Here is a 27,432-nt window from a genome sequence, read left to right on the forward strand (position 1 = left end):
CTTGGAAACTTGACTCACAGTTACCACGGTCAAAGTGTCCCGGAATCACGCGATCCCCTTTTGCGACCTTCTGACCAAGCAAAATAGATGAGGAAGCCAGATTGACTTAACAACCGGGTGACTAATTTAACCAGTGGAAAGGTTTCACTTAACAACTGTTGCAAGAAAGTGGGGCAAAACTCACCTTAGCCAATGTTTCACTTAGCAACATAAAATTTGGGCTCAGTTGGGGTTTGTAGGTCGAAGACCACCTTTGCTATTATCAGCTCTTCCACGTCATTGATTTTTCGATGGGTTCAAAAGTTGCCCGGCTGGTATCCTGACAACATGCCTACTTTTACAATCAAATGATTTCAAGAGAATGAGGGAAAAGATTAATGGAACAGGTGGTGGCCCATTTAATTCTATTCTTTCACATGCCACTCTTAGGCTTAAAGGGTTTGAAGCCTTCCAGCTTAATCCTATTTTTCTACTTGCATTTTTACGTGCTTTCGAACTGCTAGGTTGGCAGAAGCTGGGACGAGTAACAGGCACTCACTCTGTTACGCGGCACTCGGGATTCAAACTGCTGACCTTCCGCCAAACTGCTGACCTTCTGATCGACAAGCTCAGCGTCCTAACCCACTGAGCCACCGCATCCCAGATTAGAATAGAATAGAGTACTTTATTGTCCCTTTGAATATATACTAATCAGCATGCATTAAAGTGAAATTTCACTGCATTCAGCTCTCAAAGGGTCACCATCTCCGATATACACAACATAAATATGACAAAAATAATTACAGAATTATGTGTACGCCCACATATATTATATGACACAGAAAAACAACCCAGTCTAGTTCAGATTATGTATACATGCGCATAGTGAGAAAAACGAATCTTGCAAGTTTACCAGACAGATGTCAAAGGGAAGAAAGCTATTACAGAATCGGGTAGTCCTGCTACAAATACTTCAAAACCTCCTCCCAGAGAGGAGCAACAGAAACAGACACTAAAGTGGTTGTGTGGGGTCTCTAACGATGCTTTGAGCTCTAAGCACATATGAGCGCTTTATAAGCAGCATCCTGAATACCAGGCAGCGAAATTCTTATGGTCTTCTCGGCTGTCCTTACCACTCTCTGTATGGACTTTCTATCAGAGGCTCTGCCGCCACCAAACCAGACAGTGATGCAGTTTGTTAAAATGCTCTCAATCGTGCCTCTGTAAAAAGTGGCCAGGACACAAGTAGAAAGATAATGATGTGCTGAATTCTGAAGAACTGTGGCACAAATAACAGAGGGATAGAATCAAGATCAAGTGAAGTACTAATACCACTTTACAATGCTTTGGTAAGGCCACACCTGGAATACTGCATCCAGTTTTGGTCACCACGATGTGAAAAAGATGTTGAGACTCTAGAAAGGGTACAGAGAAGGGCAACAAAGATGATTGGGGGGACTGGAGGCTAAAACATATAGGGAACAGTTGCTGGAATTGGGTATGTGAAGTTTAACGAAGAGAAGGGTGAGGGGTGACATGATAGCAGTGTTCCAGTATCTCAGGGGCTGCCACAAAGAAGGAGTCAAGCTATTCTCCAAAGCACCTGAAAGAAGGACAAGAAGCAACGGGTGGAAACTAGTCAAGGAGAGAAGCAACCTAGAACTAAGGAGAAACTTCCTGACAGTTAGAACAATTAACCAGTGGAACAACCTGCCTCCAGAAGTGGTGAATGCTCCAACACTGGAAATTTTTAAGAAGAGAGTGGAGGACAACCATTTGCCTGAAATGGTATAGGGTTTCCTGCCTGAGCAGGGGTTTGGACTAGATGACCTCCAAGGTCCCTTCCAACTTCTTCTTCTTCTTCTTCTTCTTCTTCTTCTTCTTCTTCTTCTTCTTCTTCTTCTTCTTCTTCTTCTTCTTCTTCTTCTTCTTCTTCTTCTTATTATTATTATTATTATTATTATTATTATTATTATTATTATTATTATTATTATTATTATTATTATTATTATTATTATTATTATTATTATTATTATTATTATTATTATTCAAACCAGAATGAAGCCAATGCAGGTTGGGCCATTCAATGAAAGTTTTGAGTTTCTAATTGTCTAGGGAGATTCTCAGTCATCCAGGTGACGGTTGTCCCAAAGGTGCTTTTACAAAAGGCAAATGGACTTTGGTTTTTTTCCCTTGCAGATGTTTTGCTTCTCATCCAAGAAGCTTCTTCAGTTCTGACTGAAAACTTCTAACTCAAAACTCATTGCTAAGGAGAAACTGTGTCTTAAAACATCTTCTCCTATGCACAATACATCACGCAAGTGGGAGAAAACAACACATGACAAAAGGATTTTGGTCATAATCCAAGTCTTGAAAAGTGGACTTCTCTCATTGCTGGAACGGACGGTATGTCTAAGGGCTGGATAAACCCACCCAGATTTGGTCCTTCAAACACTGCTGTTATTTGAAGTTCAGGGTTGAACTGTGGGGTCTTTGGTGCTCTCTGAGCTTGGCTGTTTTGTTGCAAATGTTTCATTAGCCAACTAGGGAATGTCATCAGTGCTACAAGGAAGTGGGAGTTGAGGAATGAAGGAGGAGGAGGAGGAGGAGGAGGAGGAGGAGGAGGAGGAGGAGGAAGAAAGCAAAGGAGAAGGAGAAGAACCACGGGGTCCTTAGTACTCTCTGGGCTTGTTGGTTTTCCTGCAGACATTTCATGACCCGACCAGGTCACATCATCAGTGCTAGAGAGAAGGGGAATTGCTCTCTGCTTATATAATTATACTTCCTTCTAGCCCTGATGATGTGACCTAGTTGGGTCAGGCAACGTCTGCAGGAAAACCACCAAGCTCAGAGCACCAAGGACCTCCCAGAGTTGTTGTTGTTGTTGAAGAATAATAATTCTTCTTCTTCTTCTTCTTCTTCTTCTTCTTCTTCTTCTTCTTCTTCTTCTTCTTCTTCTTCTTCTTCTTCTTCTTCCTCCCCTTCTTCCTTTTCCTCCTCTTCTTCCTCCTCCTCTTCTTCTCCTTCTCTTTCTCCCTCCTCCTTCTCCTCCTCCTCCTCTTCTTTCTTTCTTTTTCTTTTCTCCTCCTCCTCCTCCCCTTCTTCCTTTTCCTCTTCTTCTTTTTCCTCCTCTTCCTCCTCCTCTTCTTCTCCTTCTTTCTCTCTTCCTCCTCCTCCTCTTCTTCTCCTTCTTTCTCCCTCCTCCTTCTCCTCTTCTTCTTTCTTTCTTTCTTTCTCTTTCTTTCTTTCTTTCTTTCTTTCTTTCTTTCTTTCTTTCTTTCTTTCTTTCTTTCTTCTTTCTTCTTTTCTCCTCCTCCTCCTCCTCCCTCCAAATCCCATTCCCTTCTAGCCCTGATGATGTGACCTAGTTGGGTCAGGCAAAGTCTGCAGGAAAACCAAGTTCAGAGCACCAGGGACCTCCCACAGTTGTTGTTGTTGTCCTTCTTCTCTTTCTCCCTCCTCCTCCTCCTCCTCCTCCTCCTCTTCCTCCTTCTCCTCCTCCTCTTCCTCCTCCTTTTCCTCCTCTTCTCTTTCTTTCTTTCTTTTCTTTCTTTCTTTTTTCTTTTCTCCTCCTCCTCCTCCTCCCTCCTAATCCCATTCCCTTCTAGCCCTGATGATGTGACCTAGTTGGGTGATGAAACATCTGCAAGAACACCACCAAGCTCAGAGAGCACCAAGGTCTCCACCCTGAGGTAAAACACCCAGCAAAGGGGCACCTTCTTGGTCTCCTCCATCCCAATTCACCTGGGTGGAAATAAAGATATTCACACCACCATGAGCCCATCTTCAGAGCAGCTTTTATTTCTGCGCCCCGTTGGATAGTAAAGCTTTCACTCCATGTCTGGATAAATGGCACTGCCTTCCGTTTACGCCACAATGGCATCCGGAGCTCGTAGGCCTCCTTTGCTCGATTTCTTCCCCTTTCTGGAAGAGGTAGCAGGTGAGTTTCTTGGACAGTTCTTCTCCTGAGTCACGACCCCTCCAAACAGAAGCTGGAGTTCAGAATCGCCACTGACCGCTTGATGCAAATGGCCGGGAGCAATCCGACGCCGATGGGACCCTATCGCAATGTTTCCGGCAATGTCCACCAAATCACACGTCAGGTACTGAAGCACCGCGGCCATGTAGACGGAGGCTCCCGACCCTATGCGCTCGGCGTAATCTCCTTTCCGAAGGAATCGGTCGATCCGGCTGACTGGGAAGATCAATCCTGCCCGACAAGAACGGGAGGTTTTCGGCTTCCTCCGCCCTCTTCTGCAAGATGCTTCTGGTTCAAGATCTTCAAAGCTCTCGGAATCACACTGATCGTCAGACATGTTCCACTCCTGCTTGGCACCCCACCCTGAAGTCTTCCCCCACTGCGTGGTTTGCGACGGTTTTTGTGCTTGTCTCGCTGCTCGGTGTTTCGTCTGCAGGTGGTCTTTCTTTTGAGTTTGATTTTGCCCTTCTGCCCTCTTGTCTTCTTTTGATCTTCCAGCCTTTGGATTTTCCTAGCCTTCCAGGTTAAGCTATCATTTGGAGGGCTAGCAGGAGAAAAAAAAATCCACGCATCATTTACCAGAGCCCTTTTATGACGTCATTAAGGACTAGCAACAAGGGTGCTGATAGGCCAGAGCGTAGCAAATAGGATGCCCAGGGCATTGTTATCCAGGCTAAAGGTAGACAGGCCCTGGCTGAAGAAAAGGGGGTTGACCATTCGCAACAGAGATATATTGTGGAGTGGAAAAAATGGATTGATTACATCCAGAATAAATATGGGACTAAAAAGTTTCATTTAGCATTTGAATAAGTATTGATGTGATATTTATATTGCTTGTAGTTATTTTATAAGAGTTAAAGTGCGATAGATTTAATAGTTTATTGTTGTTTGCATATGGTAGATTATGATTGTTTCTACTTTTACACCTTGTATTTAGCTCTGGGAAGTCGGGGATGGGTTAGGGGGAGGGAGGGAGGTGTTGGGGAGGGTTGGGAAGAGGGGAGGGGGTTGGGAGGGGTTTTGTTTTGTTTTGTTAAAAATAAAATGTACTGTAAAACTTTTCAATAAAAAAAAAGAAAAAAAAGAAAAGGGGGTTGAAATCTCCTCCTTTGTGCTTCCTTTGCCTCTCCAACCATTTCTGATTGTGGAGAGGTCGTGACTCGCAACACCAGTAAGGTGCAAAAAAAAAATTGGACAGTAAAACAAGCCACTGTGAAGTGTCCACCATATCACATTTGGAGTCTAGCGCTTTGACACCCAGCAGCCAAAAAAAACCCAACCCCAATGCAATCCTAGGTTGCATTAACAGAGGGACAGACTCAAGGTCATGTGAAGTTCTAGTGCCACTTTATAAAGCTTTAGTAAGACCACACCTGGAATCCTGCATCCAGTTTTGGTCACCACGATATAAAAAAGATGTTGAGACTCTAGAAAGGGTGCAGAAAAGAGCAACAAAGATCATCACGGGGCTGAAGGCTAAAACATTTGAGGAACGGTGGCAGGAATTGGGTATGGCTAGTCTAGCGAAAAGAAGGACTAGGAACGACATGATGGCAGTCTTCCAAAATTTGAGGGGCCACCACAAAGAAGAAGGAGACAACCTATTCTCCAAAGCACCAGAAGGCAGGACAAGAAGCAACGGATGGAAACTAATCAAACAGAGAAGCAACCAAGAGCTAGGGAGAAATTTCCCCGATAGTGAGAACAATCAACCAGTGGAAGAACTTTGCCTCCAGAAGTTGTGAATGCTCCAACACTGGAGGCTTTTAAGAAGAGACCTGGACAGCCTTTTGTCTGAAGTGGTATAGGGTCTCCTGCTTGAGCAGGGGGTTGGACTGGAAGAGCTCCAAGGTCCCTTCCAAATCTGTTAATTCTGTTATTCTGTAATACTCACCTGCAAAGTGAGAGTCATAGAATCCACAGTGCTGGAAAGGGCCTCAGAGGTCTTCTAGTGAGCTTCTCAACCAGTGGTACGGGTACCACCTGTGGTACATTGGGACCTGGCAGGTGGTACGCGACCATCCTAGTGAAGTGGTAGCGGGGGAGGGGAATGAGCTGAACCGATGGCAGCACCGCACAAGCCTGAGCAAGAGACGGCTGGAGCTGCAGGGCTGTCAGGGCTCAGCGGAAGCGCCAGGATCAGCGCTTCTTCGGGGCTGTCATGGCTCAGCAGAAGCGCCAGGATCAGCGCCAGGCTCCAGCTGGAGCTCGGCGCTAATCCTGGCGCTTCTGCTGAGCCCAGAAGAAGCGCCGATCAGTTGGAATGTTGCAGCATCTCCAGGGTCTTGTGATTTACATTCAGATGCTTGGCAACTGATTCATATTTATGACGGTCACAGTGTCCCAGAGTCATGTGAAGTGACCAAAACCTGCTGCAACCACCCAGCAGAGAGGGGAGGAATAAAAACCAGACACCCACCCCACCCCGCCCCTGCTGCCAATCCTCAACAGAAATACTCACAACAATGAAAACCTCGGACAGGAGAAAGAGCGCCGCCGGGTGGGCAGGCAGGCGTCTTCCTCGGCTGTGGATTGGGGGGGGCACTTTTTTCAGTGCCACTGTAACTTCGAACAGTCACTAAGCGAACTGTTGTAAGTCGAGGACTACCTGTACTTTATCACTTTTTTCCTTTTTTTTTTGGTTCTCAAGTTTTTGACCCCTTGTTAGGCGACTGGTGGTCCTCGGATGTTGCCATATCCTAAAAGTGGTACAATGGGTGAAAAGGTTGAAAAGCCCCGATCTAGTCAGGACTCCTCAAATCCCCCCCAGCCGGTCTTTTTTTTCTTACTAGACTTCTTTCACCGTTGTTAGTATCTTCAGAAATGTAAACTGGCCAAGGAAATGGAAAACCACAAACAGAGCATGAAGCTTTTTAGACATCCCGAAACATGTAAAAAGTTTTGTGGAAGAATGGAAGTTTCAAAATTAAACGGCGACACTGCCATACAAACACTCCATCTGCGTTGAAGGAAAAAACAAAACTTACAAAGTTACATTTCGCAAGCCAGATTTACAAAACGAGGGCGGATTGTTAAACAAGGTTATTTATCCACAGTGTGTCATAACTCTTATGTATATATATAAAATGCAAAAAAAAAAGGGTTTTAAGATTTTAGGCAGGAACTTGATGGAAAACATTTGTTCTGCATTTGGGATGTTTCTGTTCTAAAGCATCTGCTTTCCTTCAAAAAAATAAGTAATTTAACTCTTCTTTTGCTGAAACCAAAGACATCTATCTGCATTTTCTGCCAAAGTTATCCAAAACCAAATGCTGAAAGGGAAACGTTAGTCTGAAAATGTGAAAGCAGGCTTCAACACATTGTCTTTCTTTATATAAAAACAGCTTGGGTCATTAAGATAAGATAATCTTTATTGTCATTTTACTGTGGGCACAACGGCACACAACAAAAATGAAATTGAGTTGCCCGCTCTCAAAGTGAAACACATACATGACACACACCTAAAGCATACTGCGTACAACATATGTATAGACCCACACCCCCTACATATACATGATGTTGTGATTCAGGGTCAGCCTGTGGGTTCGGCAGTTGGGTCGGACGATTCAGAGGAGGAGGAGGGGGGTGTTGGAGAGGTTGCTGAGGGGGTTGGAGAGCTTGCTGATGAGAGCCCTCAGCCAGGCCCCTCCCACCTGGTTATGACGCAGACCCAGCTGTGTGAGCCTGACAGCGTGGATGAAGATGACCCACAGCTGGCCCTGTTCAAGGACGCCCGACGCAGGAGGCAGTCAATCAGGAGTAAACAGAGGAAGGCAATGGGGCACCTCGGAAGGAGGCAGAGAGAAGCCACGCCCTGAACTGTTTAAAAGGGGAATGTGTGGGAGGGCTGGTTTGCTGAAGGCAACCTTTTGAATAGCTCCTGTTTCATGGTTCGTGTTTGCTCTCTTTGCTCTGTTTTATGTTAATAAATTTGGCAGGCTTAGTTCCAGCCTCTTGCCTTCTTGTAAAGGGGTTGTCCCTGCCTTTTCTGCAGGGCCGGTAGCAGGCTGGTACAGAACACATGACAATAACATATTAAATACTGTCCATCTTGAATGCATAACGGAAGGAGGAAGCTTTAGCATTCACAAGGTTAATACTGTATGGAACAAAGCTGTGGCTGAATCTGGAGGCTCTGCTTCGGATACCACAGAGTCCCCTCCTCCCAGAAGGTAACAAGGAAAACAGGTCGTGAAGAGGGTGTGTGTAGTGTCCCAGACAATCTTGCGGACCCTGCTCAAGCAACGCTTGTGTGCTAAGTCCTGGATTGAAGGGAGGGAACTGCCAATGATTTTTTCTGCCATCCTCACCACTTTCTGCACCGCCTTCCTGTCTGAAGCAGGGATGCTTCCAAACCAGATTGTAAAGCAATATGACACGAAGCTCTCAATCGTCCCTCTATAGAAAGTGGTCAGGACAGGGGAAGGAAGATGAGCTTTATTGTTTATATTTAGGTTTAATACAAATAGGGGCAACTCTGTAATCTTAACAGGCTACAATAAATACACAAACACAGGTTTTGGAAGGGAAATGGAAGAAATAAGTAATTATGGCCTCTCTTCCTTCTCTGACTTTTTTTTCCCAGTTGCAACAGCAAAATTTTGTGTTTTACCATCTACTAAAGCTGCATGCCTCACTTTTCCTTATGTCAGAAGAAGGCAAATGGAATTCCCCAGATGTTTCTGGACTAAGCCTCTCATTATCCCTAGCCATAGATACGGGAATTGCAGCTGAGGACCGCAGGAGGTCACATCTAATACTAATCTCCTAACATGGCTTAGGCCCGGGGTACTTGCGAGACCACCTGCTGCCATTGTCAACCTTCCATCGCCCGGTTCGCTCCCACAGAGTCGGCCTCCTCAGGGTGCCATCGGCCAGGCAATGCCAGCTGGCCACCCCCAGGGGGAGAGCCTTCTCTGTGGGCGCGCCGACCCTCTGGAATGAACTGCCTCCGGAGCTGCGGACGGCCCCTGACCTTTGGTCCTTCCGCCGTGACCTGAAGACATGGTTGTTCCAACAAGCGGGCCTGGACTGACTATGGTTTTTAATTAGGCTTTTTACCGGGTTAAATTGTCTTGTAATTTTGCATTTATTGTTTAATTCTTTTTTTAAAAAAAATTTATTCTATGTTTTTTAATTTTTATTGTTGTGAGCTGCCCTGAGTCCTCAGGGAGAAGGGCGGCATATAAATTTAAATAAATAAATTAAAACAATGTATGGATTCGATAAAGGAGAAACTTGTAGCTCAGGGGCTTGGTGGGTTTCTTGCAGACATTTCGTTACCCAACTAGGTAACATCAGCAGTGTTAGTAAGGAGTGGGGTTTGCTCTCTTTACATTCTAGTTGTTACTAGAATTCCACTAGAGTATGAGCAAATCCTTTCTCCTAGTAGCACTGATGATGTTACCTAGTTTGGGTAATGAAACGTCTGCAAGAAAAGAGCCAAGCTCAGAGAGCACCAAGGACCCCATAGTCTCCTCTTCTCTTCTCTGCAAGCCCCACTCCCTTCTAGCACTGATGATGTTACCTAGTTTGGGTAATGAAACATCTGCAAGAAAACAACCAAACTCACAGAGCACCAAGGACCCCTCAATGTATGGATTCCATATTGCTCAGTTCCAGCATTTCAAAACACTGAACACGACTGCCAAATGGTTCAAGCTTTCCAGCCCAGGTTTATCTGCTTTGGCCTCAAGAAGCAGAGATGTAAATAAGCCTCTTTTCCAGGTTTGTGGTTTCGAGTCTCTCTTTGCAATGTAAGCCCTGCTTAAGACTTTTGGAAAAGACACAGCATGGGTATGGACCAAAAACTCATGCCCAGCTCTGCCCATTAAGTCAAGAAAAGGGTGACCACATTAAAACAAGGGACCAATGCAGATTTGACATCAAGCCTCAGGATATCTCTAAATTAGAATCCAACCTGTGTTTTCTCTTTTCAAACAAACCATCTTTTTTAAAAAAAGTTAACTTATATGCTTCACTTCATTCTTTAGTGTCATTAATTCACCCCTGTATTCATGATGATGTGGCATTGTTTGAAGACTTAATAGTAGCAGGTAGATGCTATTTTAATCAGTAGATGCCATGGTTTAAAACGGAACAGGACAGAATAACAGAGTTTGTGGTCTTCTAGTCCAACCCCCTGTACAATTCCAGACAAATGGCTGTCCAATCTCTTCTTAAAAACCTCCAGTGTTGGAGCATTCACAACTTCTGAAGGGAAGCGGTTCCACTCATTAATTGTTCTGAATGTCAGGAAGTTTCTCCTTAGTTCTAGGTTGCTTCTCTCTTTGATTAGTTTCCATCTGTTTCTTCTTGTCCTGCCTTCAGGTGCTTTGGAGAATAGCTTGACTCCCTCTTCTTTGGGGCAACCCCTGAGATATTGGAAGATTAGACCCCCCTAGTCCTTCTCTTCATTAAATTAGACATACCCAATTCCAGCAACCATTCTTCATAAGCTTTAGTCTGCAGTCTCCTGATCATCTTTGTTGCTATTCTCTGTACTTTTTTTCCTAGAGTTTCAACATTTTGTTTATATTGTGGTGACCAAAACCGGATGTAGTATTCCAAGTGTGCAAATATGGACATTATACAGAAAGGTAAGCTTCATTAACCGTGGCCTATTGTCTAGCAAATGAACTCATATCATTACGAGAGATGATGCTGGGGACAGTGTAAAACTATTTTAGTGAAAAGAGCTAAAATCTCCCTCAGCAATGAAGGTGCAGTACATCTGTCTTTCAATCGGCAAGCAAACTACACATTTTTTTTCCTGAGATGCGCAAGTATATGTTAAAATTCTCCACCTAGTATTTGTTCTTGAGCAAAACTATGTTAGCAATGTCTAACCCAATTAATGCACAGCGATCAGTCACCTGCACAAAAATATTTTTTAACACATTAAAGCCAAAATTCTAACAGAGGTTCGAAACCAATCAGAAACTACGCATGGATGTGGCAAAATGTGATCACTGACTCAGTGGCCAAGCGAAGCAGAGAAGAAACTTCTTTTAAAAAAATGAAAATCCAGCTAGGATACTTCATTAAATAAGGTAAATTTTTAACACGGGCAGCACTCACCACCTTGGGCTACCAAGCAGCGCAAAAGGCAAGTTATGTGTCTCTAAAGCTGTCAAGAAATTTTTGATGTTTTGCAGGAATTCGGCGGTTCCTTTTTAAAAATAGCGTGTTACCTGTTTTAGAGTATTTAGACCGCTTTTGATGTGTTCCCTGAAACACCTTGAAATCTTGGTACTGCTAAATCATGGTAGGATTTGAACAGTATCCTTAATCTCTACACACTGACACTGAACAGCAGAAGTTCGATTGGAGCAACACAAAAATCATCAGCCATGCTAGCAGCTGCCACACTTCTGAGTCCATCAAACCTTGGCACTCGACAAGCAATTCCATCAACAGACACGTTAACCTGCAACCAGCCTACAAACACCTCAGAATCCAAATCAACCGCACAACCAACCAGAGACAGCACCGACCCTCAAACAATCCACGCAATACCCCCAACCAGCACTTCACCCCTCAATGGGCCTCACCTGACATGACCTCCCCATCACAAGACCCTCACCTGAGGTGACCCACACCTGACCCATCACAAGACCCATCATAAGACCCTCAACTGAGGTGACCCACACCTGAACCATCACAAGACTCATTACAAGGCCCTCAACTGATGTGACCCACACTTGACTTATCACAAGACCCATCACAAGGCCCTCAACTGATGTGACCCACACTTGACTTATCACAAGACCCATCACAAGGCCCTCAACTGATGTGACCCACACTTGACTTATCACAAGACCCATCACAAGGCCCTCAACTGATGTGACCCACACTTGACTTATCACAAGACCCATCACAAGGCCCTCAACTGATGTGACCACACTTGGCCCATCTCAAGACCCTGAACTGATATGACCCACACCTGATCCATCACAAGAACCTCATTTGACACACCCATACCTGACCCATCACAAGACCTACTGACCACACAAAGCCCTTATAAGCAGAAGAACAATGACACTGACATCTCCTAAATTCTGAAGATGTTACCTAGCCTGGTAATGAAATGTTCAAAAATCAATCCAGGAGCTCAGATATATATATATATTCAAACTAGGCAGGTTATCACACAGAGTCTTCTTAACAAGATTTATGGAGCTGAAAGTGATACAGAGATATAAGATATATGTCAACAGCTAAGCTGTTTCCGCTACAGTGGATTTATTCTTCTTGGATGTGAAGGGGCAGTTTTTTAAATAAGATTTTTCCCAGAAAGATTCGAAAAGTGGGTGTCTTTATGAATAATGGATGAGGCTATAAATATTTACATAAATATCTGCTGATTATTATCATTTTTTTTCATCAGCCTGAGAGCCATTCCTGGCATCAAGCATGCTCAGAGTAAAAAGTATACTCGGGGCATAAACTTTGAGAAATCTTTGTCCATTCTGTCCTTGCTGCAAAAAGCTCTCCCAAAAGCTACAGAATCTACAAGAAGTGCACGACGGCTTGTTCTCGACTTACGACAGTTCATTTAGCGACTGTCCAAAGTTACAACCTCACTTAAAAAAGGGACCTGTGACCGTTTTTTCACGCTTAACGACCGTTGCAGCGTCCCCATGGTCATGTGATCAAAATCCAAGCGCTTAGCACTGTTTCATATTTATGACGGTTGCAGGGTCCCAGGATCACGTGATCCTTTTTGTAACCTTCCGACAAGCATGGTTACCAACTGCAATGACTCACTTGAACAACTGTGGCAAGAAAGGTCGTAAAATGGGGCAAAACTCACTTAACAAAATGTCTCACTTAGCAACAGAAATTTTGGGATCAATTGTGGCCGTAAGTCAAGGGCTACCTGTATAAATTGTTTGTGCACCCAGCATTTAAAAATCTAATCTTTTGTGTTTTATATATGTCACTGTTGTGACTACAACCTGTGGATGGCCTTGGGTTAGGCTGAAACAGGAAATAAGATTTGCCCCGTGTTTGGGGCCTAGTAAGGTATTCAGAATACTTAACAAACACTTTACATACATACATACATACATACATACATACATACATACATACATACATACATATCTATATCTATCTATCTATCTATCTATCTATCTATCTATCTATCTATCTATTATCTATCTATCTATCTATCTATAATTTTCTCCCTACCGTCAAAAATATGCTCTTTCTTAATTGAACACATTAGGAAGCAGAATACAAACCAAATGTTTATTGCAAAAGGTGAGACTTAAGCACAAAATGCATGAGAAAATGAAAGAGACTAACTCTGGGACAGCGTTTTGAAGTATGTATTGGTGAAGAAAAGATGGTGGCAACAAGAAGAATCACAGTTATCACATCACCTTCATTGGTGATTACAGCTCTGTTAAAATTAGAATAGCAGAAAAATACAATAGGAAGGGAGAGAGGGAGGGAGGGACAGAGAAAGAAAAGGGAAGGGAAAGAGGGAGGGAGGAAGAGAGGGAGGAGACAGAGAGAGAGAAGGAGGGAGGGAGGAGGGAGGGAGGAAGCAGACAAGCAGGGAGAGAGGGAGGGAGGAAGGAAGGAGACAGCACGGAAGGGAGGAAGGGATGGCAAAGAGAAAGGGAAAAAGAGAAAAGAAAGAGATAAAAGAAGAGAGAAGAAGGAGGGGAAGGAGGAAAAAGAGAAAAAAAGAAAGGAGCGAGGAAGGAAGGAAAAAGAAAAAAAGAGGGGAAAAGGGGAAAGGGTGGAAAGAAAAAAAAGTAAGGAAAGAAAGAAAAAAGGGAGGGAGGGAGGGAGGAAAGGATTTTACATGTTCTGTGCCAGAGGGAAAAGACGACTCTCAAACGGTATGATCTAAAATCAGTTAGTATAGAAACCAGAAAGAACCAACTCTCTCTCTTTAAAACAAAACAAAACACCAAGCAGAATACAAGTATCATTACGTTCTCCAGGTATCTTGCATTTCATTTCTTTGCATTATTGTGATCTTCAATAGAAAACAGGCAAAGTGGTCTTAGGAGATGCTGAATGGAGGACCCTGGAAAACAGAATCTCAGAGACTGGGCTAAAAAGTGGTCCCCGTTGGGCAATGTTCTTTCAGAGGGAAGAAAAATCCAACGGAAAAAGCCCAAACCAGTCATTCCGGATTATCTTTTATATTTTTATGACAGAAAGAATGGCCTTCCGTGACAGAACGAAAGGCCCAAAAATCGGGGGTGGGTGTGTGTGTGGGGGAAAAACAGAACAAAAACTCTTTCCCCAACATCTGAACTGCCAGGATTGTTGTAAAAGCTCTTCCCTAATGAATCGCGTGCCCAAAATAACTTTTGAAAGAAAAGGAGACGCGCGTTGACCATAAAAATTCTGGCAGAGGAAGAAGGCCGATGTGATGCAGCCTCAGGAGCTGAGGAAAAATAAAAGTCCTTTCCACATTCGAAACTTCCAGAGACACCCAACTATCCTTACGCCGAAATAACAGTAAGAAGTTCAAATTTGATATCCTGTCATTGATGGTCAAGCCATAGAGCGAGGTGCTTTTCAATCCCTTGAAGAGTCACTGGTTTGGGAAGATGGAAGATGTCCATCTTTCGAAACTTCAATTTTCTTTTTCTTTTTTTTTGTTTTTTTGGAAGATGGGAGTTTTGGAGACCTGATAGCAATCAAGAGACAGATTGCTTTATGGAGTAAGTATTTTTTCAAAGCAGAAATAATAATAATTTGCAACTCTGAACCAGTTCTGACTGTGAACCTCTGAGGTCTGACGAGGATAATCTATTCCAGACATTTCATTCACCATTCACTAATCTACTCATCACTAGGAACAGGAAATAATGATAAACACTTTTTTTTAAAAAAAATCCATTTCTTTGTATACAAAGTCGGTTTTGAATCAGGTCTATCTTTCCGAACTTCTGTCAATGAAAATTTGCCATGTAGCTGGACCTCCCACGTGAAAGTTCGGTGGAAAATAAAAATTTATTGAGATTAAAAACATGGTCCAAAAGTTTCTTTTCCAACGTTAATCTTAGGTATGTTGTCAGAGAAAACTGCTGTTACTGCTGTGGTTGACAATAAATTGCAATACTGTTTGCTTAGGACACAGTCTGAGTATAAGATTGCTAGAAGTTGGTAAGACCAGGATTTACTACACACATCGTGTTTTGCTCATGAAAAAATACAACCGTTTTGAGTCTTTAAAAAAAAAAAAGATACAAACTCTTCTTTAGACTTTTGTACACTTCTGATATCAAAATGAAGATCAGGCCATTTTAGGTTGAAGAGCGGAAAAATTCTTGTAAGATCCCTCACTAATTTTGCTCCTGTTTTTTTTTTTAAGATGTGACACACAGGTTTAGTATTTTATTGGTTGTTTTTCAGGAATAATTCTTTGGGCTCTGTTTGCAAAATATCCAAGCTCTTTGCGTCCCCAGATTTCATTGCGTTTCCCGATTGAATTCATGCTCAAACTGGCCACTGATATTAACCCTGTTTTCCTTATCGTTCTATCATCAAAATGGGCAGTTTTAAAGTTTAAAACTGTTAAAAATGGTTTCAAAGCAGCTTACTTTGCTTTTAAATTCAGATTTGACAGGTTCAAAGGAATAATGGGCAACTAAATGCAAGTAGAAAAATAGGGACCACTACGGTGGGAAGGTAACAGCGTTCCGTGCGCCTTTGGCGTCTAGTCATGCCGGCCACATGACCACGGAGACGTCCTCGGACAAGCGCTGGCTCTTCGGCTTTGAAACGGAGATGAGCACCGGCCCCTAGAGTCGGAAACGACTAGCACGCATGTGCGGGGGAACCTTTACCTTTTTTAAAGGAATAGAAAAAATTTAGCTCTCAAACGAGGGACAACGCTAAAGCAAACTCAGTTCTCACATGCATGTTTAAATTGGTTATTTGTGCTTTTGTACACAGCGCTGTCTTCTGCGGGGCAATTAAACAAATCTGCATTTCTGCTCACCTTCCAGATTAATAACAGCATTTCTCTATTATTATGATGATGTTTTTCCAGCCCTGATCTTTCCTGCATTTCCAACCTGTAGGGAGAGATTAAGGATGGCAGACCAGCAATCACAGGCAGATTTTATCACTCAAGGTTGCAATTTTTTTTGTTGTTACAGGTTCTGTTGCTAATCTAGAAGAGAATTCTTTCAGTGTCCCACACACCACTTGTATCCAAGGGATGGGAGCAATTATTTAATCAACTGTTGAAAGAAAAGTCTTTATCAGAGTCCAGTTCAAGCCGGGAATAAACAAAATGGAGATTACTGTTGGAAGTCAGCACCCAGCCACTGTCCTACAGAAGGAAATATTTTAGGGGGGATATTAAAAGGGACAGAACGTTCTATTTCCCCAAAGGAAATCAAGCTTAGGTCTCTCTGCCCTAAGCAGAAACGAGGTCTGTAGAAATGCAGATTTGATAATCCTATTCAGAAGGTTGGGGGCAGGAAGGCTGGAGCTGATGGGATTAGAAAGACAAAGATCCCTAGAACCAACAATCCCTCACCCAAAAATCCAACACAGGACATAGTCCTCAGCCCCAGCCCCAGGGAAGTAGGATATGACCTTTAGGACATAATAGGATTAACCCACCACCATCAGAATAATAAAAGGGCACACTGAACCTCAAACACAAAAGCCCAAGAAGGTATAAAAACCCACCACTCCCAGCTACATGTGGTCAGCTTTCCCAGAGCCACATTTCTGTCTGGCTCTGCTCTTCAATAAACTACAGTCTCCATTTTGCTTACTCCCGGCTTGGATTGTACCCCGGTGAAGACTTTTCTTTCTACACAACACTGCAGCAATTCCAATCTGCAAAAATTTAAAAGAATTATGGGATAGACCAGCCTTGCTTTCCAGTTCCTCTTTTTTTCAATTCATAAGAGTTAGTTTCCATTTCCTGATGATCATTTCTAGCCTCTTCTGAGCCTGTTTGAATATCTCTAAACCAGTGCTTCTCAACCTTGTCAACTTTTAAAACGTGTGGACTTCAACTCCCAAAAAACATGCTGGCTGGGGAATTCTGGGAGTTGAAGTCCATGTATCTTAAAATTGCCAAAGTTGACAAACCTGGCTCTAAAACTCTTCTTAAAGTATGGACACGATGCTGAAAGTAGCAACTCTGCAAAGCAGTTGATGCTGGAGATTAGGGAGGTCCTCGGTATTACGACAATTTATTTTATTTATTATCAAATTTATTGGCTGCCCATCTTACTGTAGGGTAACTCTGGACAATTACCCTTTTCCCCTTAAGCAGTTGCCTTCCAAGAAATATCAGTTCCCCTAATTCCAAATAACTTTTTTTCCTGGAGTTAATTTGCAGCTCACCGAGAGCTATTTTTGCTCAGAGATTGATCAGATCAATAAAGATACAGAAATGTGAAGACCACGTAGCTTGCTCTTTTTACTATCTGTAATCAATAAACCACCTCTATGCCAGATGTTTGAGTGCAAACATGCATTTCTCATAAGGATCTTAACACACAAATACACAGAGACAGAAGAAGAGGGAGAAGGGGAAAGAGAGGAGGAAGAGGGAGAGGGAGACAGAAAGAGAGATGAAGAGGGAGAGGAGGAAAGAGGGAGAGACAGAGGGAGAGGAAGAAAGGGGAGGGAGAGAGAGGGAGAGCAGGAGAGAGGGAGAGACAGAGAGAAAGAAGAAGGAGAGGGAGAGGGGAAGAGAGAGAAAAGAGGGAGAGAGAGAAAAAGACAGGGAGAGACAGAAAGGGAGAGGGAGAGGGAGAGCGGGAGAGACACACACAGAGACAGAGGGAGAGACAGAGAGAGAGGAAGAAAGAGAGGAAGAAAGGGAGAGAGAGAGAGAGAGAGAGAGGGAGAGCAGGAGAGAGGGAGAGACAGAGGGAGAGACAAAGAGAAAAGAGGAGGGAGAGGGGGAGAGAGAGAAAAAGACGGAGAGACAGAAAGGGAGAGGAAGAGGGAGAGCGGGAGAGCGACACACAGAGAGACAGGGAGAGGCAGAGAGAGAGGAAGAAAGGGGAGAGAGGGAGAGCAGGAGAGAGGGAGAGACAGGGAGAGACAGAGAGAGGAAGAGAGAGAGGAAGAAAGGGGGGAGAGAGAGGGAGAGCAGGAGAGAGGGAGAGACAGGGAGAGACAGAGAGAGAAGAGGGAGAGGGAGAGAGAGAGAAAAAGACAGGGAGAGACAGAAAGGGAGAGGAAGAGGGAGAGCGGGAGAGACACACAGAGACAGGGAGAAACAGAGAGAGAGGAAGAGAGAGAGGAAGAAAGGGGGGAGAGAGAGAGGGAGAGCAGGAGAGAGGGAGAGACAGGGAGAGACAGAGAGAGAAGAGGGAGAGGGAGAGAGAGAGAAAAAGACAGGGAGAGACAGAAAGGGAGAGGAAGAGGGAGAGCGGGAGAGAGACACACAGAGAGACAGGGAGAGACAGAGAGAGAGGAAGAGAGAGAGGAAGAAAGGGGGGAGAGAGAGAGGGAGAGCAGGAGAGAGGGAGAGACAGGGAGAGACAGAGAGAGAAGAGGGAGAGGGAGAGAGAGAGAAAAAGACAGGGAGAGACAGAAAGGGAGAGGAAGAGGGAGAGCGGGAGAGAGACACACACAGAGACAGGGAGAAACAGAGAGAGAGGAAGAGAGAGAGGAAGAAAGGGGGGAGAGAGAGAGGGAGAGCAGGAGAGAGGGAGAGACAGGGAGAGACAGAGAGAGAAGAGGGAGAGGGAGAGAGAGAGAAAAAGACATGGAGAGACAGAAAGGGAGAGGAAGAGGGAGAGCGGGAGAGAGACACACAGAGAGACAGGGAGAGACAGAGAGAGAGGAAGAGAGAGAGGAAGAAAGGGGGAGAGAGAGAGGGAGAGCAGGAGAGAGGGAGAGACAGGGAGAGAGAGAGAAGAGGGACAGGGGGAGAGAGAGAAAAAGACAGGGAGAGACAGAAAGGGAGAGGAAGAGGGAGAGCGGGAGAGAGACACACACAGAGACAGGGAGAAACAGAGAGAGAGGAAGAGAGAGAGGAAGAAAGGGGGGAGAGAGAGAGGGAGAGCAGGAGAGAGGGAGAGACAGGGAGAGACAGAGAGAGAAGAGGGAGAGGGAGAGAGAGAGAAAAAGACAGGGAGAGACAGAAAGGGAGAGGAAGAGGGAGAGCGGGAGAGAGACACACACAGAGACAGGGAGAAACAGAGAGAGAGGAAGAGAGAGAGGAAGAAAGGGGGGAGAGAGAGAGGGAGAGCAGGAGAGAGGGAGAGACAGGGAGAGACAGAGAGAGAAGAGGGAGAGGGAGAGAGAGAGAAAAAGACAGGGAGAGACAGAAAGGGAGAGGAAGAGGGAGAGCGGGAGAGAGACACACACAGAGACAGGGAGAGACAGAGAGAGAGGAAGAGAGAGAGGAAGAAAGGGGGGAGAGAGAGAGGGAGAGCAGGAGAGAGGGAGAGACAGGGAGAGACAGAGAGAGAAGAGGGAGAGGGGGAGAGAGAAAAAGACAGGGAGAGACAGAAAGAGAGAGGAAGAGAGAGAGCGGGAGAGAGACACACACAGAGACAGGGAGAGACAGAGAAAGAGGAAGAGAGAGGAAGAGAGAGAGGAAGAAATGGGGGGAGAGAGAGGGAGAGCAGGAGAGAGGGAGAGACAGAGGGAGAGACAGAGAGAGAGAAGAGGGAGAGGGGGAGAGAGAGAAAAAGACAGGGAGAGACAGAAAGAGAGAGGAAGAGGGAGAGCGGGAGAGAGACACACACAGGGAGAGACAGAGAGAGGAAGAGAGAGGAAGAAAGGGGGAGAGATAGAGGGAGAGGAAGAGGGAGAGCAGGAGAGAGGGAGAGACAGAGAGAAAAGAAGAGGGAGAGGGGGAGAGAGAAAAAAGAGGGAGAGAGAGAAAAAGACAGGGAGAGACAGGAGAGGAAGAGGGAGAGCGGGAGAGAGGAGGGAGAGGGAGAGGGAGAGAGGAGGGAGAGGGAGAGGGAGAGAGGGGGAGGAGAGAGAGGAACACTTATATCACAGTAATTATCAAACAGATCAATGAAAACACATTTCTATCTTTATTTGGAACTGTTACATTGATTTCCTGGACTGCTTTTTAAAAAAAAAATTCTTTCCTTAAAAAAACTATTTGCACGCTTACAGTATCCAAAGAAAGGAAACGACTAAAACAAGCCATTTCCCGCTGCTCTGTGTGATTTCCATCACAGAGAAGAGAGTTTTAATCGATAGTTGTTGTCTAAGGAAAGGATCAATTTTAGAAAACAGATTCGCGGGCAACTTTATTCCTCCGTTTGGCTCGGTGTGCCATGCCCATTCGTCTTTGCCCGGCAAAATTACTTCTCTAAAAAGCAGAGCGTGCTCATTTGGCTATTGGCTTTCTGCTCAGTAAATCTTCCCTCCCTGCCAACAATCGTTCCTGACAGAAACACCAGGGTGATCATTTGTTCTACAGAGATGTGCCAAGTTTAGCAGACAGAGTGAGAAGCAATTTTGAGGTAAAATTTCCGACGGTTCTAGTTGCATTTTGGAAATATTTCTAAATAAATCTATTCTTTTTTTTTAATCGACGTGATTCTTCTGACTGGTTTGAAAACCACACAAAAAGTGATTATTTAGAACAGGGGTCTTCAAACTTGGCTCTTTTGTGACTCGTGGACTTCAACTCCCAGAATTCCTGAGCCAGCTTGGCTCAGCTTGGAAACCTCTCCCTTTCCCCTCAGTGTGGCTGGCTCAGGAATTCTGGGAGTTGAAGTTCACAAGGCATAAAGCGGCCTACGCCTAGGCCAGGGGTAGGCAACCTTGGCTCTTTTATGACATGTGGACTTCAACTCCCAGAATTCCTCAGCCAGCTGAAGTCTACAAGTCATAAAAGGGCCAAGTTTGAAGACCCCTGATTTAAAACAAAGGATTTGCTGATTTTCTCTATTAAGATGCCAATAAAAATAGTTAAATTAGTAGAGAATATCTGAAGCTTGGGGTTAAATCAGTTTTTTTCCAGCCAGTCATCCTTTGTGAGAATTAAAGTTATTTTTCCAATTTTTGTAAAATGTGCTGTTGGCATTTAATACTGGAAAAATTGTCACGAATGTATAAAGGGTACTTCAAATGAATGTTGGAAATGTAAATGTAAAGGAGAAACTTTTCACCATTTATGCTGGACTTACAATAAAGCAAAAAAATATTGGGAAAAGATTCACATCTTAGTACCGAAGATTCTTAAAGTATATTTAAAGATAAAACGGAGACTTTTTCTTTTAGGCTTAATGGACAAAGATCTTGGGGGGAAAAATGGAACTTTGATGTTATATATGCTGACAGCAGCAAGAATACTGTAATCACAAAAAAATAATAATATTAAACTTAAAAAGAAGGGAAGCTTTCAAACCAGCCCTCAACGCGAATACTTTATCCCTTGATACTCTCAAGATTTAGCTGCCATTTCACTGGCCCAATTTGGAATAACAGGAATAAAACCATCTATGGGGGTTGAGGTGGTGTAGTACCTACATATAACACTGCACGGTTATAAAAAGGTAAAGGTAAAGGTTCCCCCGCACATGCGTGCTAGTCGTTTCCGACTCTAGGAGCCGGTGCTCATCTCCGTTTCAAAGCCGAAGAGCCAGCGCTTGTCCGAGGACGTCTCCGTGGTCATGTGGCCGGCATGACTAGACGCCAAAGGCGCACCGAACGCTGTTTACCTTTACCATATTTGGATAGGTAAAGGTTCCCCCGCACATGCCTGCTAGTCGTTTCCGACTCTAGGGGCCAGTGCTCATCTCTGTTTCAAAGCCGAAGAGCCAGCGCTTGTCCGAGGACGTCTCCGTGGTCATGTGGCCGGCATGACTAGACGCCAAAGGCGCACGGAACGCTGTTACCTTCCCACCGCAGTGGTCCCTATTTTTCTACTTGCATTTTTACGTGCTTTCGAACTGCTAGGTTGGCACGGTTATAGGTTAGTGCATATAACAAAACACTTGTATTTTGCACAGGAAAATCGCTGTGTGTGAGAATCCGTGCTGTGGATAATGGTTTTCAGTCATGGGGCAATTCTCCTACAGGAGTCTAGTGCTGAATCTGCTTTATGTCACCAACGTTCTCATTTTCCAACGGTTTAAAATAATATCTATTGCATAGAGCTAGTCCTTGACTTTGCAATAGTTTGTGCAGTGACCGCTCAAAGTTACAACAGCACTGGGAAAAGTGACTTAGGACCCCTGCAACCTCCCCATAGTCACGTGATTTACATTCAGATGCTTGGCAAATGGCTCATGTTTATGACGGTTGCAATGTCCCGGGGTCACGTGATCCCCTTTGGCGACCTTTTGATCTTCTCTCTTTCTCTCTCTCCCCCCTTCTCTCTTTGTCTCTTTCTGTCTCTCTTTCTCTGTCTCTATTTTTTCTCCTTCCCTCTCTCTTTCTTCCTCTCTCTTTCTCTCTCTCTCCTTTTCTCTCTCTTTGTCTCTATTTTTCTTTCTCTTTCTCCCTCCCTTTCTCTCTCCATTTCTTTCTCTTTCTTCCTGTCTGTCTCTTTCTCCCTTTCTCTCTGTCTGTCTCTTTGTCTATTTTTCTTTCTGTCTCTATTTCTCTTTCTCCCTCCCCCTTTCTCTCTCTCTTTCTCTGTCTTTGTCTCTTTCTCTTTCTTTCTCCCTCCCTCCCTTTCTATTTCTTTCTCTTTTTTCCTGTCTTTCTCTTTCTCTCTCTCCCTTTGTCTCTTTCTGTCTCTATTTCTCTTTCTCCCTCCCCCTTTTCTCTTTCTTCCTCTCTTTTTCTCTCTGTCTTTTTCTCTTTCTTTCTTCCTCCCTCCCTCTATTTCTTTCTCTCTTTCTTCCTCTGTCTTTCTCTTTCTCTCTCCCTTTCTCTCTGTCTCTTTCTGTCTCTATTTCTCTTTCTCCCTCCCTCTCTTTCTTTCTTCCTGTCTTTCTCTCTCTCTCTCTCTCTCTCTCTGTGTGTGTGTGTGTGTGGATGTGTGTGTGTTTGTGTGTGAAGACCCTTATGAACAAAGTCAATGGGGAAGCCAGATTGGTGGAGCAGTGGGCTAATGCTTCCTTAAGTAACACCAGCTGCCTGCAATTAGTGCAGGTTCGAGTCCCACCAGGCTCAAGGTTGACTCAGCCTTCCATCCTTCCCAGGTAGGTAAAATGAGGACCCAGATTGTTGGGGGCAATTAAGCTGACTTTGTAATAATGCCGCTTGGGTGTGTGTGAAAGCCCTAATAAGCAGGCATATACATAGAATGAAGGCTATTGCTAAGCACATTGATTTGTGCTTTAGATTGTAAGCCGCCCTGAGTCTTCGGAGAAGGGCGGGATATAAATGGGATTAAAAAAAAAAATTCACTTAACAACCATGGTACCAACTTAATGACAGCACTGATTCACTTAACAAATGTGGCAAGAAAAGTTGTAAAGTGGGGCGCAAAAAAAAATCACTTAACAAATTTTTCGCTTAGCAACATTAATTTGGGGCCGAGTTGTGGTCCATAAGTTGAGGACCACCTGTATTCATGGCACACCTTCTTCCTCTAAAAACTCTGGTTGGCTCAAGTTAAAAATCCACTCCTCAACCCGGCCTGCATTAGGTTCTTCCTCTGGCTCACAGTCAGGGAATTTTTAAGACAAAACAAGAAACCAGAAAACCTGGCATTTCTACATCTTCACCCTGCTGCGACTGAATTCAACAGGGCACCGTGTTTACCAGACAAACCAACATCAGAAATTCTGGGCAATCTCGAGCAGGGTGTCTGAGGCCATGTTTTGAAACAGCAGTCATGCAAACTACCAAATTAAAAAGGCCTGATAATGAAATAATGATGTGGAAAACAAAACAAGGCCTGTCAGGTTTGAATAATGCGCTGCCAGCTTGTTATTTTTCCAGGCTGTGAAAGCTGTCAAGCAAGCACAACCTTTTCTTTGCTTAATGAAAGAAAATTAATCAAACGAAGCAAAATGGCATAAGCGGTGGGGAAGGGGAAGCCCCCCCGCGCCCCCCCAGTTCCCCTGCTTTACAAATCCTTTAATGGAAGAGAGTGAAACAGAATGAAAACTAAACAGAGAGAAGGAAAATGCAGAATAACAGAACAACAAGAGTTGGAAGGGACCTTGGAGGTCTTCTAGTCCAACCCCCTGCTCGAACAGGAGATCGACCCTATACCATTTCAGACAAGTGGTTGTCCACTCTCTTCTTAAAAGCTTCCAGTGATGGGGAAGGAAGGAAGGAAGGAAGGAAGGAAGGAAGGAAGGAAGGAAGGAAGGAAGGAAGGAAGGAAGGAAGGAAGACAGAATAATGGAATAACAGAGTTGGAAGGGACCTTGGAGGTCTTCTAGTCCAACCCCATGCTCGAACAGGAGACCCTATACCATTTCAGACAAGTAGCTGTCCAATCTCTTCTTAAAAACCTCCAGCGTTGAGAGCATTCACAACTTCTGGAGGCAAGCTATTCCATGCAAACATTGCAGATGCTGAAACTCTCTCGATAACTTTCAAAGTCACCACCTCCCAGTGTGTTTCTAACTTTTTAAACCTCGTATCTGTTATCAGTCAGGTGGCAGCCTCAACTTCCACATGTAGCTTTTCCTGCTTGGATTGTGCATGCTAGAGAAGACTGTGAACTTCAACAGAGCACGTAACAAACACGCTAAGCCTGAAGAAACCCAATAAAACAAAGCTTTTTATTATGGACACTTTGGGCTCTGTGTTCAATAAAAGGACTGGAAGGGCCCTTGGCACTCTCTGAGCTTGGCTGTTTTCTTGCAGTCATTCGATTACCCAACTAGGTAACATCATTGGTGCTAGAGGGGAGTGGGGTTTGCAGAATGGAGGAGGAGGAAGAGGAAGGACTGTGGGGTCCTTGAACCTCTTGGAGCTTGGTTGTTTTCTGGCAGACGTTTCATGACCCAATTCGGTGGCTGTTAGCACTGATGATGTTATCTAGTTGGGTCATAAAATGTCTGCAACAAAATGACCAAGCTCAGAGAATACGAAGGACCCCACAGTTCTCCTCCTCCTCCTTCTCCTCCTCCTCCTCTTCCCAAACCCCACTCCCTTCCAGCACTGATGATGTTGGCTAGTTGCAAGCCACCGTGAGTTGCCTAGACAAGATGGGTAGCATATAAGCTCAATAAATAAACAAAACCACCCTGTGTGATTGACTCCCAAATAAATCTGCAACAAGCTCCCTTTTGAGATACAAAATCCTGCAGTATTAAGCACCCCCCCTCAAGTTCCACTTGGATTCTTCCTTGTCTCCTGAAATTAGACGCAAACTGTTATTGTGCGGCACAACTGACTGAAGTCAAGGATTTGCTGGGTGTAAAAACAAGCCTAGCGTTGAAAGATTGGTGGCTTTTAAACCTCTAATGCTAGCTTAGCTTGCTGCTTTCGGAACTTTTGCAAACAATTTCCCTGCAGAATCTATTTAAATGTTGTTTGGTGTTTGGCTAGAGCAGTATAAAAGTTATGATTTGAGATAACTTCCTAAACTCATCCTTTTTTCTTTTTCTTTTTTTTTCTACGTCAGCAGTTTGGTATACAACGGGTAAGAAAAGAGAAACATTGAAAAAGGCCTTTTAAAAGCCCCTTTTACCTTCTCTGATGTAGCCAGATTGCCTCTTAACATTGACGCTAAATTAATCGCAAGCTAAAACAAGTCAACAATAAACAACGGCCTAATCAAAGAAGCTCCTAGATCACTTCCACCAACACGGAGAGGGCAATATAAATTAAGAGCAAATCCCATTCCTTACAAGCACTGATGATGTTACCTAGTTTGGTAAAGAAACATCTGCAAGAAAAACACCAAGCTCAGAGAGCACCAAGGACCCTATAGTCATCGTCGTCATCGTCATCGTCGTCCTCCTCCTCCCCCCACACACCTCTCCCTTCTAGCACTGATGATGTTACCTAGTTTGGTAAAGAAACATCTGCAAGAAAAACACCAAGCTCAGAGGGCACCAAGGGCACCTTATTTCAACCCTGAGCTACGAGTATTCTCCTTTATCAGAACTTAACCACAGCTGCAGAATAGTAGACTTCTGATTTTCTTGCAGCTGCTTGAATCAGAAGCGGCTTGCCCTTGTTTCCTTCCTAGGGCTAAGAGGCAGTGACTGGCCCAAGGTCATTCAGCTAGTTTTATGCTTAAGGTAAGATTAGAACTCACAGTCTCCGGGTTTCTTAACTACTACAATCAACCTATCTCTTTAAGCTTATTTAACTGCTGTAATACAACTCCTTTCCTGAATGTTCTTGTGCCTCACCTGTTGGTTAACACAGGGGTCCCCAACCCCCGGTCTGGGCCGTGTCACGCCAGCAACGTCCACACTAACAAGAAAAGCCACATCCACAGGATGCAGGCAGCACACAAATCCATGCCCTCTCCGGTCCATGGAAAAAATCTCTCCACGAAACCAGTCCCTGGTGCCCAAAAGGTTGGGGACCTCTGATCTAAAGTCACATTCACTGAACATCCTAAAGCAAAAAAAATAAAAATAAAAAAAAATGGGGAAAGAAACGATAGTCTCTTATTCCACCTCCCAACAGCTGCACTGTCTAGGTATGGAGAGAAAGGGGGGGGGGAGAAACCCAAATATTTCTAGTTATTTTCCTTTTTCTATCTTGAAGAGATTAGCAGGTCCCCAGATTCCTTCAAAGGCTCCTTCCCCCCCCCTCACCGTTTGCATGCAGAAGTTTCTCAAAATAACAGGCTGCAGGATATTTGATAAAAAAACCCTCTGCATTCTTGATGGGGTTTGGTCGCTGCCCGATATTTATGGCAAACCCCTCTGGGTGGCCCCAACTATTTCTCTTTCTTCCATCTTACATCAAGTTTTCGTGGAGCAGAATTTTAATAAATAGGCCTCCCAGCGCTCTTTATGACAGATCTCCTGAGAGCAGCTTAATTACATTGCAAAAAAAAGCCTTCAACCTTTTTAAGCGAAACAAACGCATTTTGGGGTTTTTCTGTACCAAAACAACCGTCGGGCGGGGGGGGGGGGGAGGGAAGAGAAACATTTTAAAAACAAAAATGAAGTACAAACCAAAAAGACACAAAGAGAAAGAAAAGGCAAATAAGTATAAAATGTAAATAAAACAACTTTTTTTCCCCAACCTTCAGACGTCTTTTGATTTCTTTTTCCTACCCGAGTCTTATCACCGGGTTACCCTAAATGAATAAGCGAATAAAATTACAAGGTTTATTAAAGGAATTATTTTGCAAAACAGACTATATAGTGTCTGTTATGTATGGCTTTAAATAACAAAATCAAGCGGCAGCTCCTCCGATACCACCAGGTGGCGCTGTACCAAACTGCTGTGGTATGGGTCAGTTTTCGGCGGGAAAACCAGGTTTAAATTGATTGGCTGGGAACACACCTGGCCAGGTATAAAAGGGGGGCAGGTAACCCCCTATTCCCCCAGTACAGTTCTACCACCAATAAAGAGCTGCATGCTGTACTCCTCTGCCTGGCGTCTTTCCTAAGTTCCAGAACCCACTACACAATAGTGTCGTTTTACAAATCACATAC

General features: G+C 44.1%; 2 protein-coding genes across 2 annotated transcripts in view; both read right to left on the minus strand.

The window, feature by feature from the left end:
* The window catches only part of RASSF8 (Ras association domain family member 8), a 92,275-nt gene that overhangs the window by 15,328 nt on the left and 49,515 nt on the right, over positions 1-27,432 (minus strand). The window lies entirely within an intron of this gene.
* Positions 3,019-4,295, minus strand: LOC308670463 (histone H2A, sperm-like; the record flags this gene model as incomplete). Its single annotated transcript, XM_081331975.1, has 1 exon — positions 3,019-4,295. One exon carries the CDS (start codon positions 4,293-4,295, stop codon positions 3,846-3,848), a length of 450 nt encoding a protein of 149 aa, XP_081188101.1. The 3' UTR covers positions 3,019-3,845.

The sequence above is a fragment of the Vipera berus genome (genome assembly GCF_964194415.1).
Source record: "Vipera berus genome assembly, chromosome: 6".
Lineage (NCBI taxonomy): Eukaryota > Metazoa > Chordata > Lepidosauria > Squamata > Viperidae > Vipera > Vipera berus.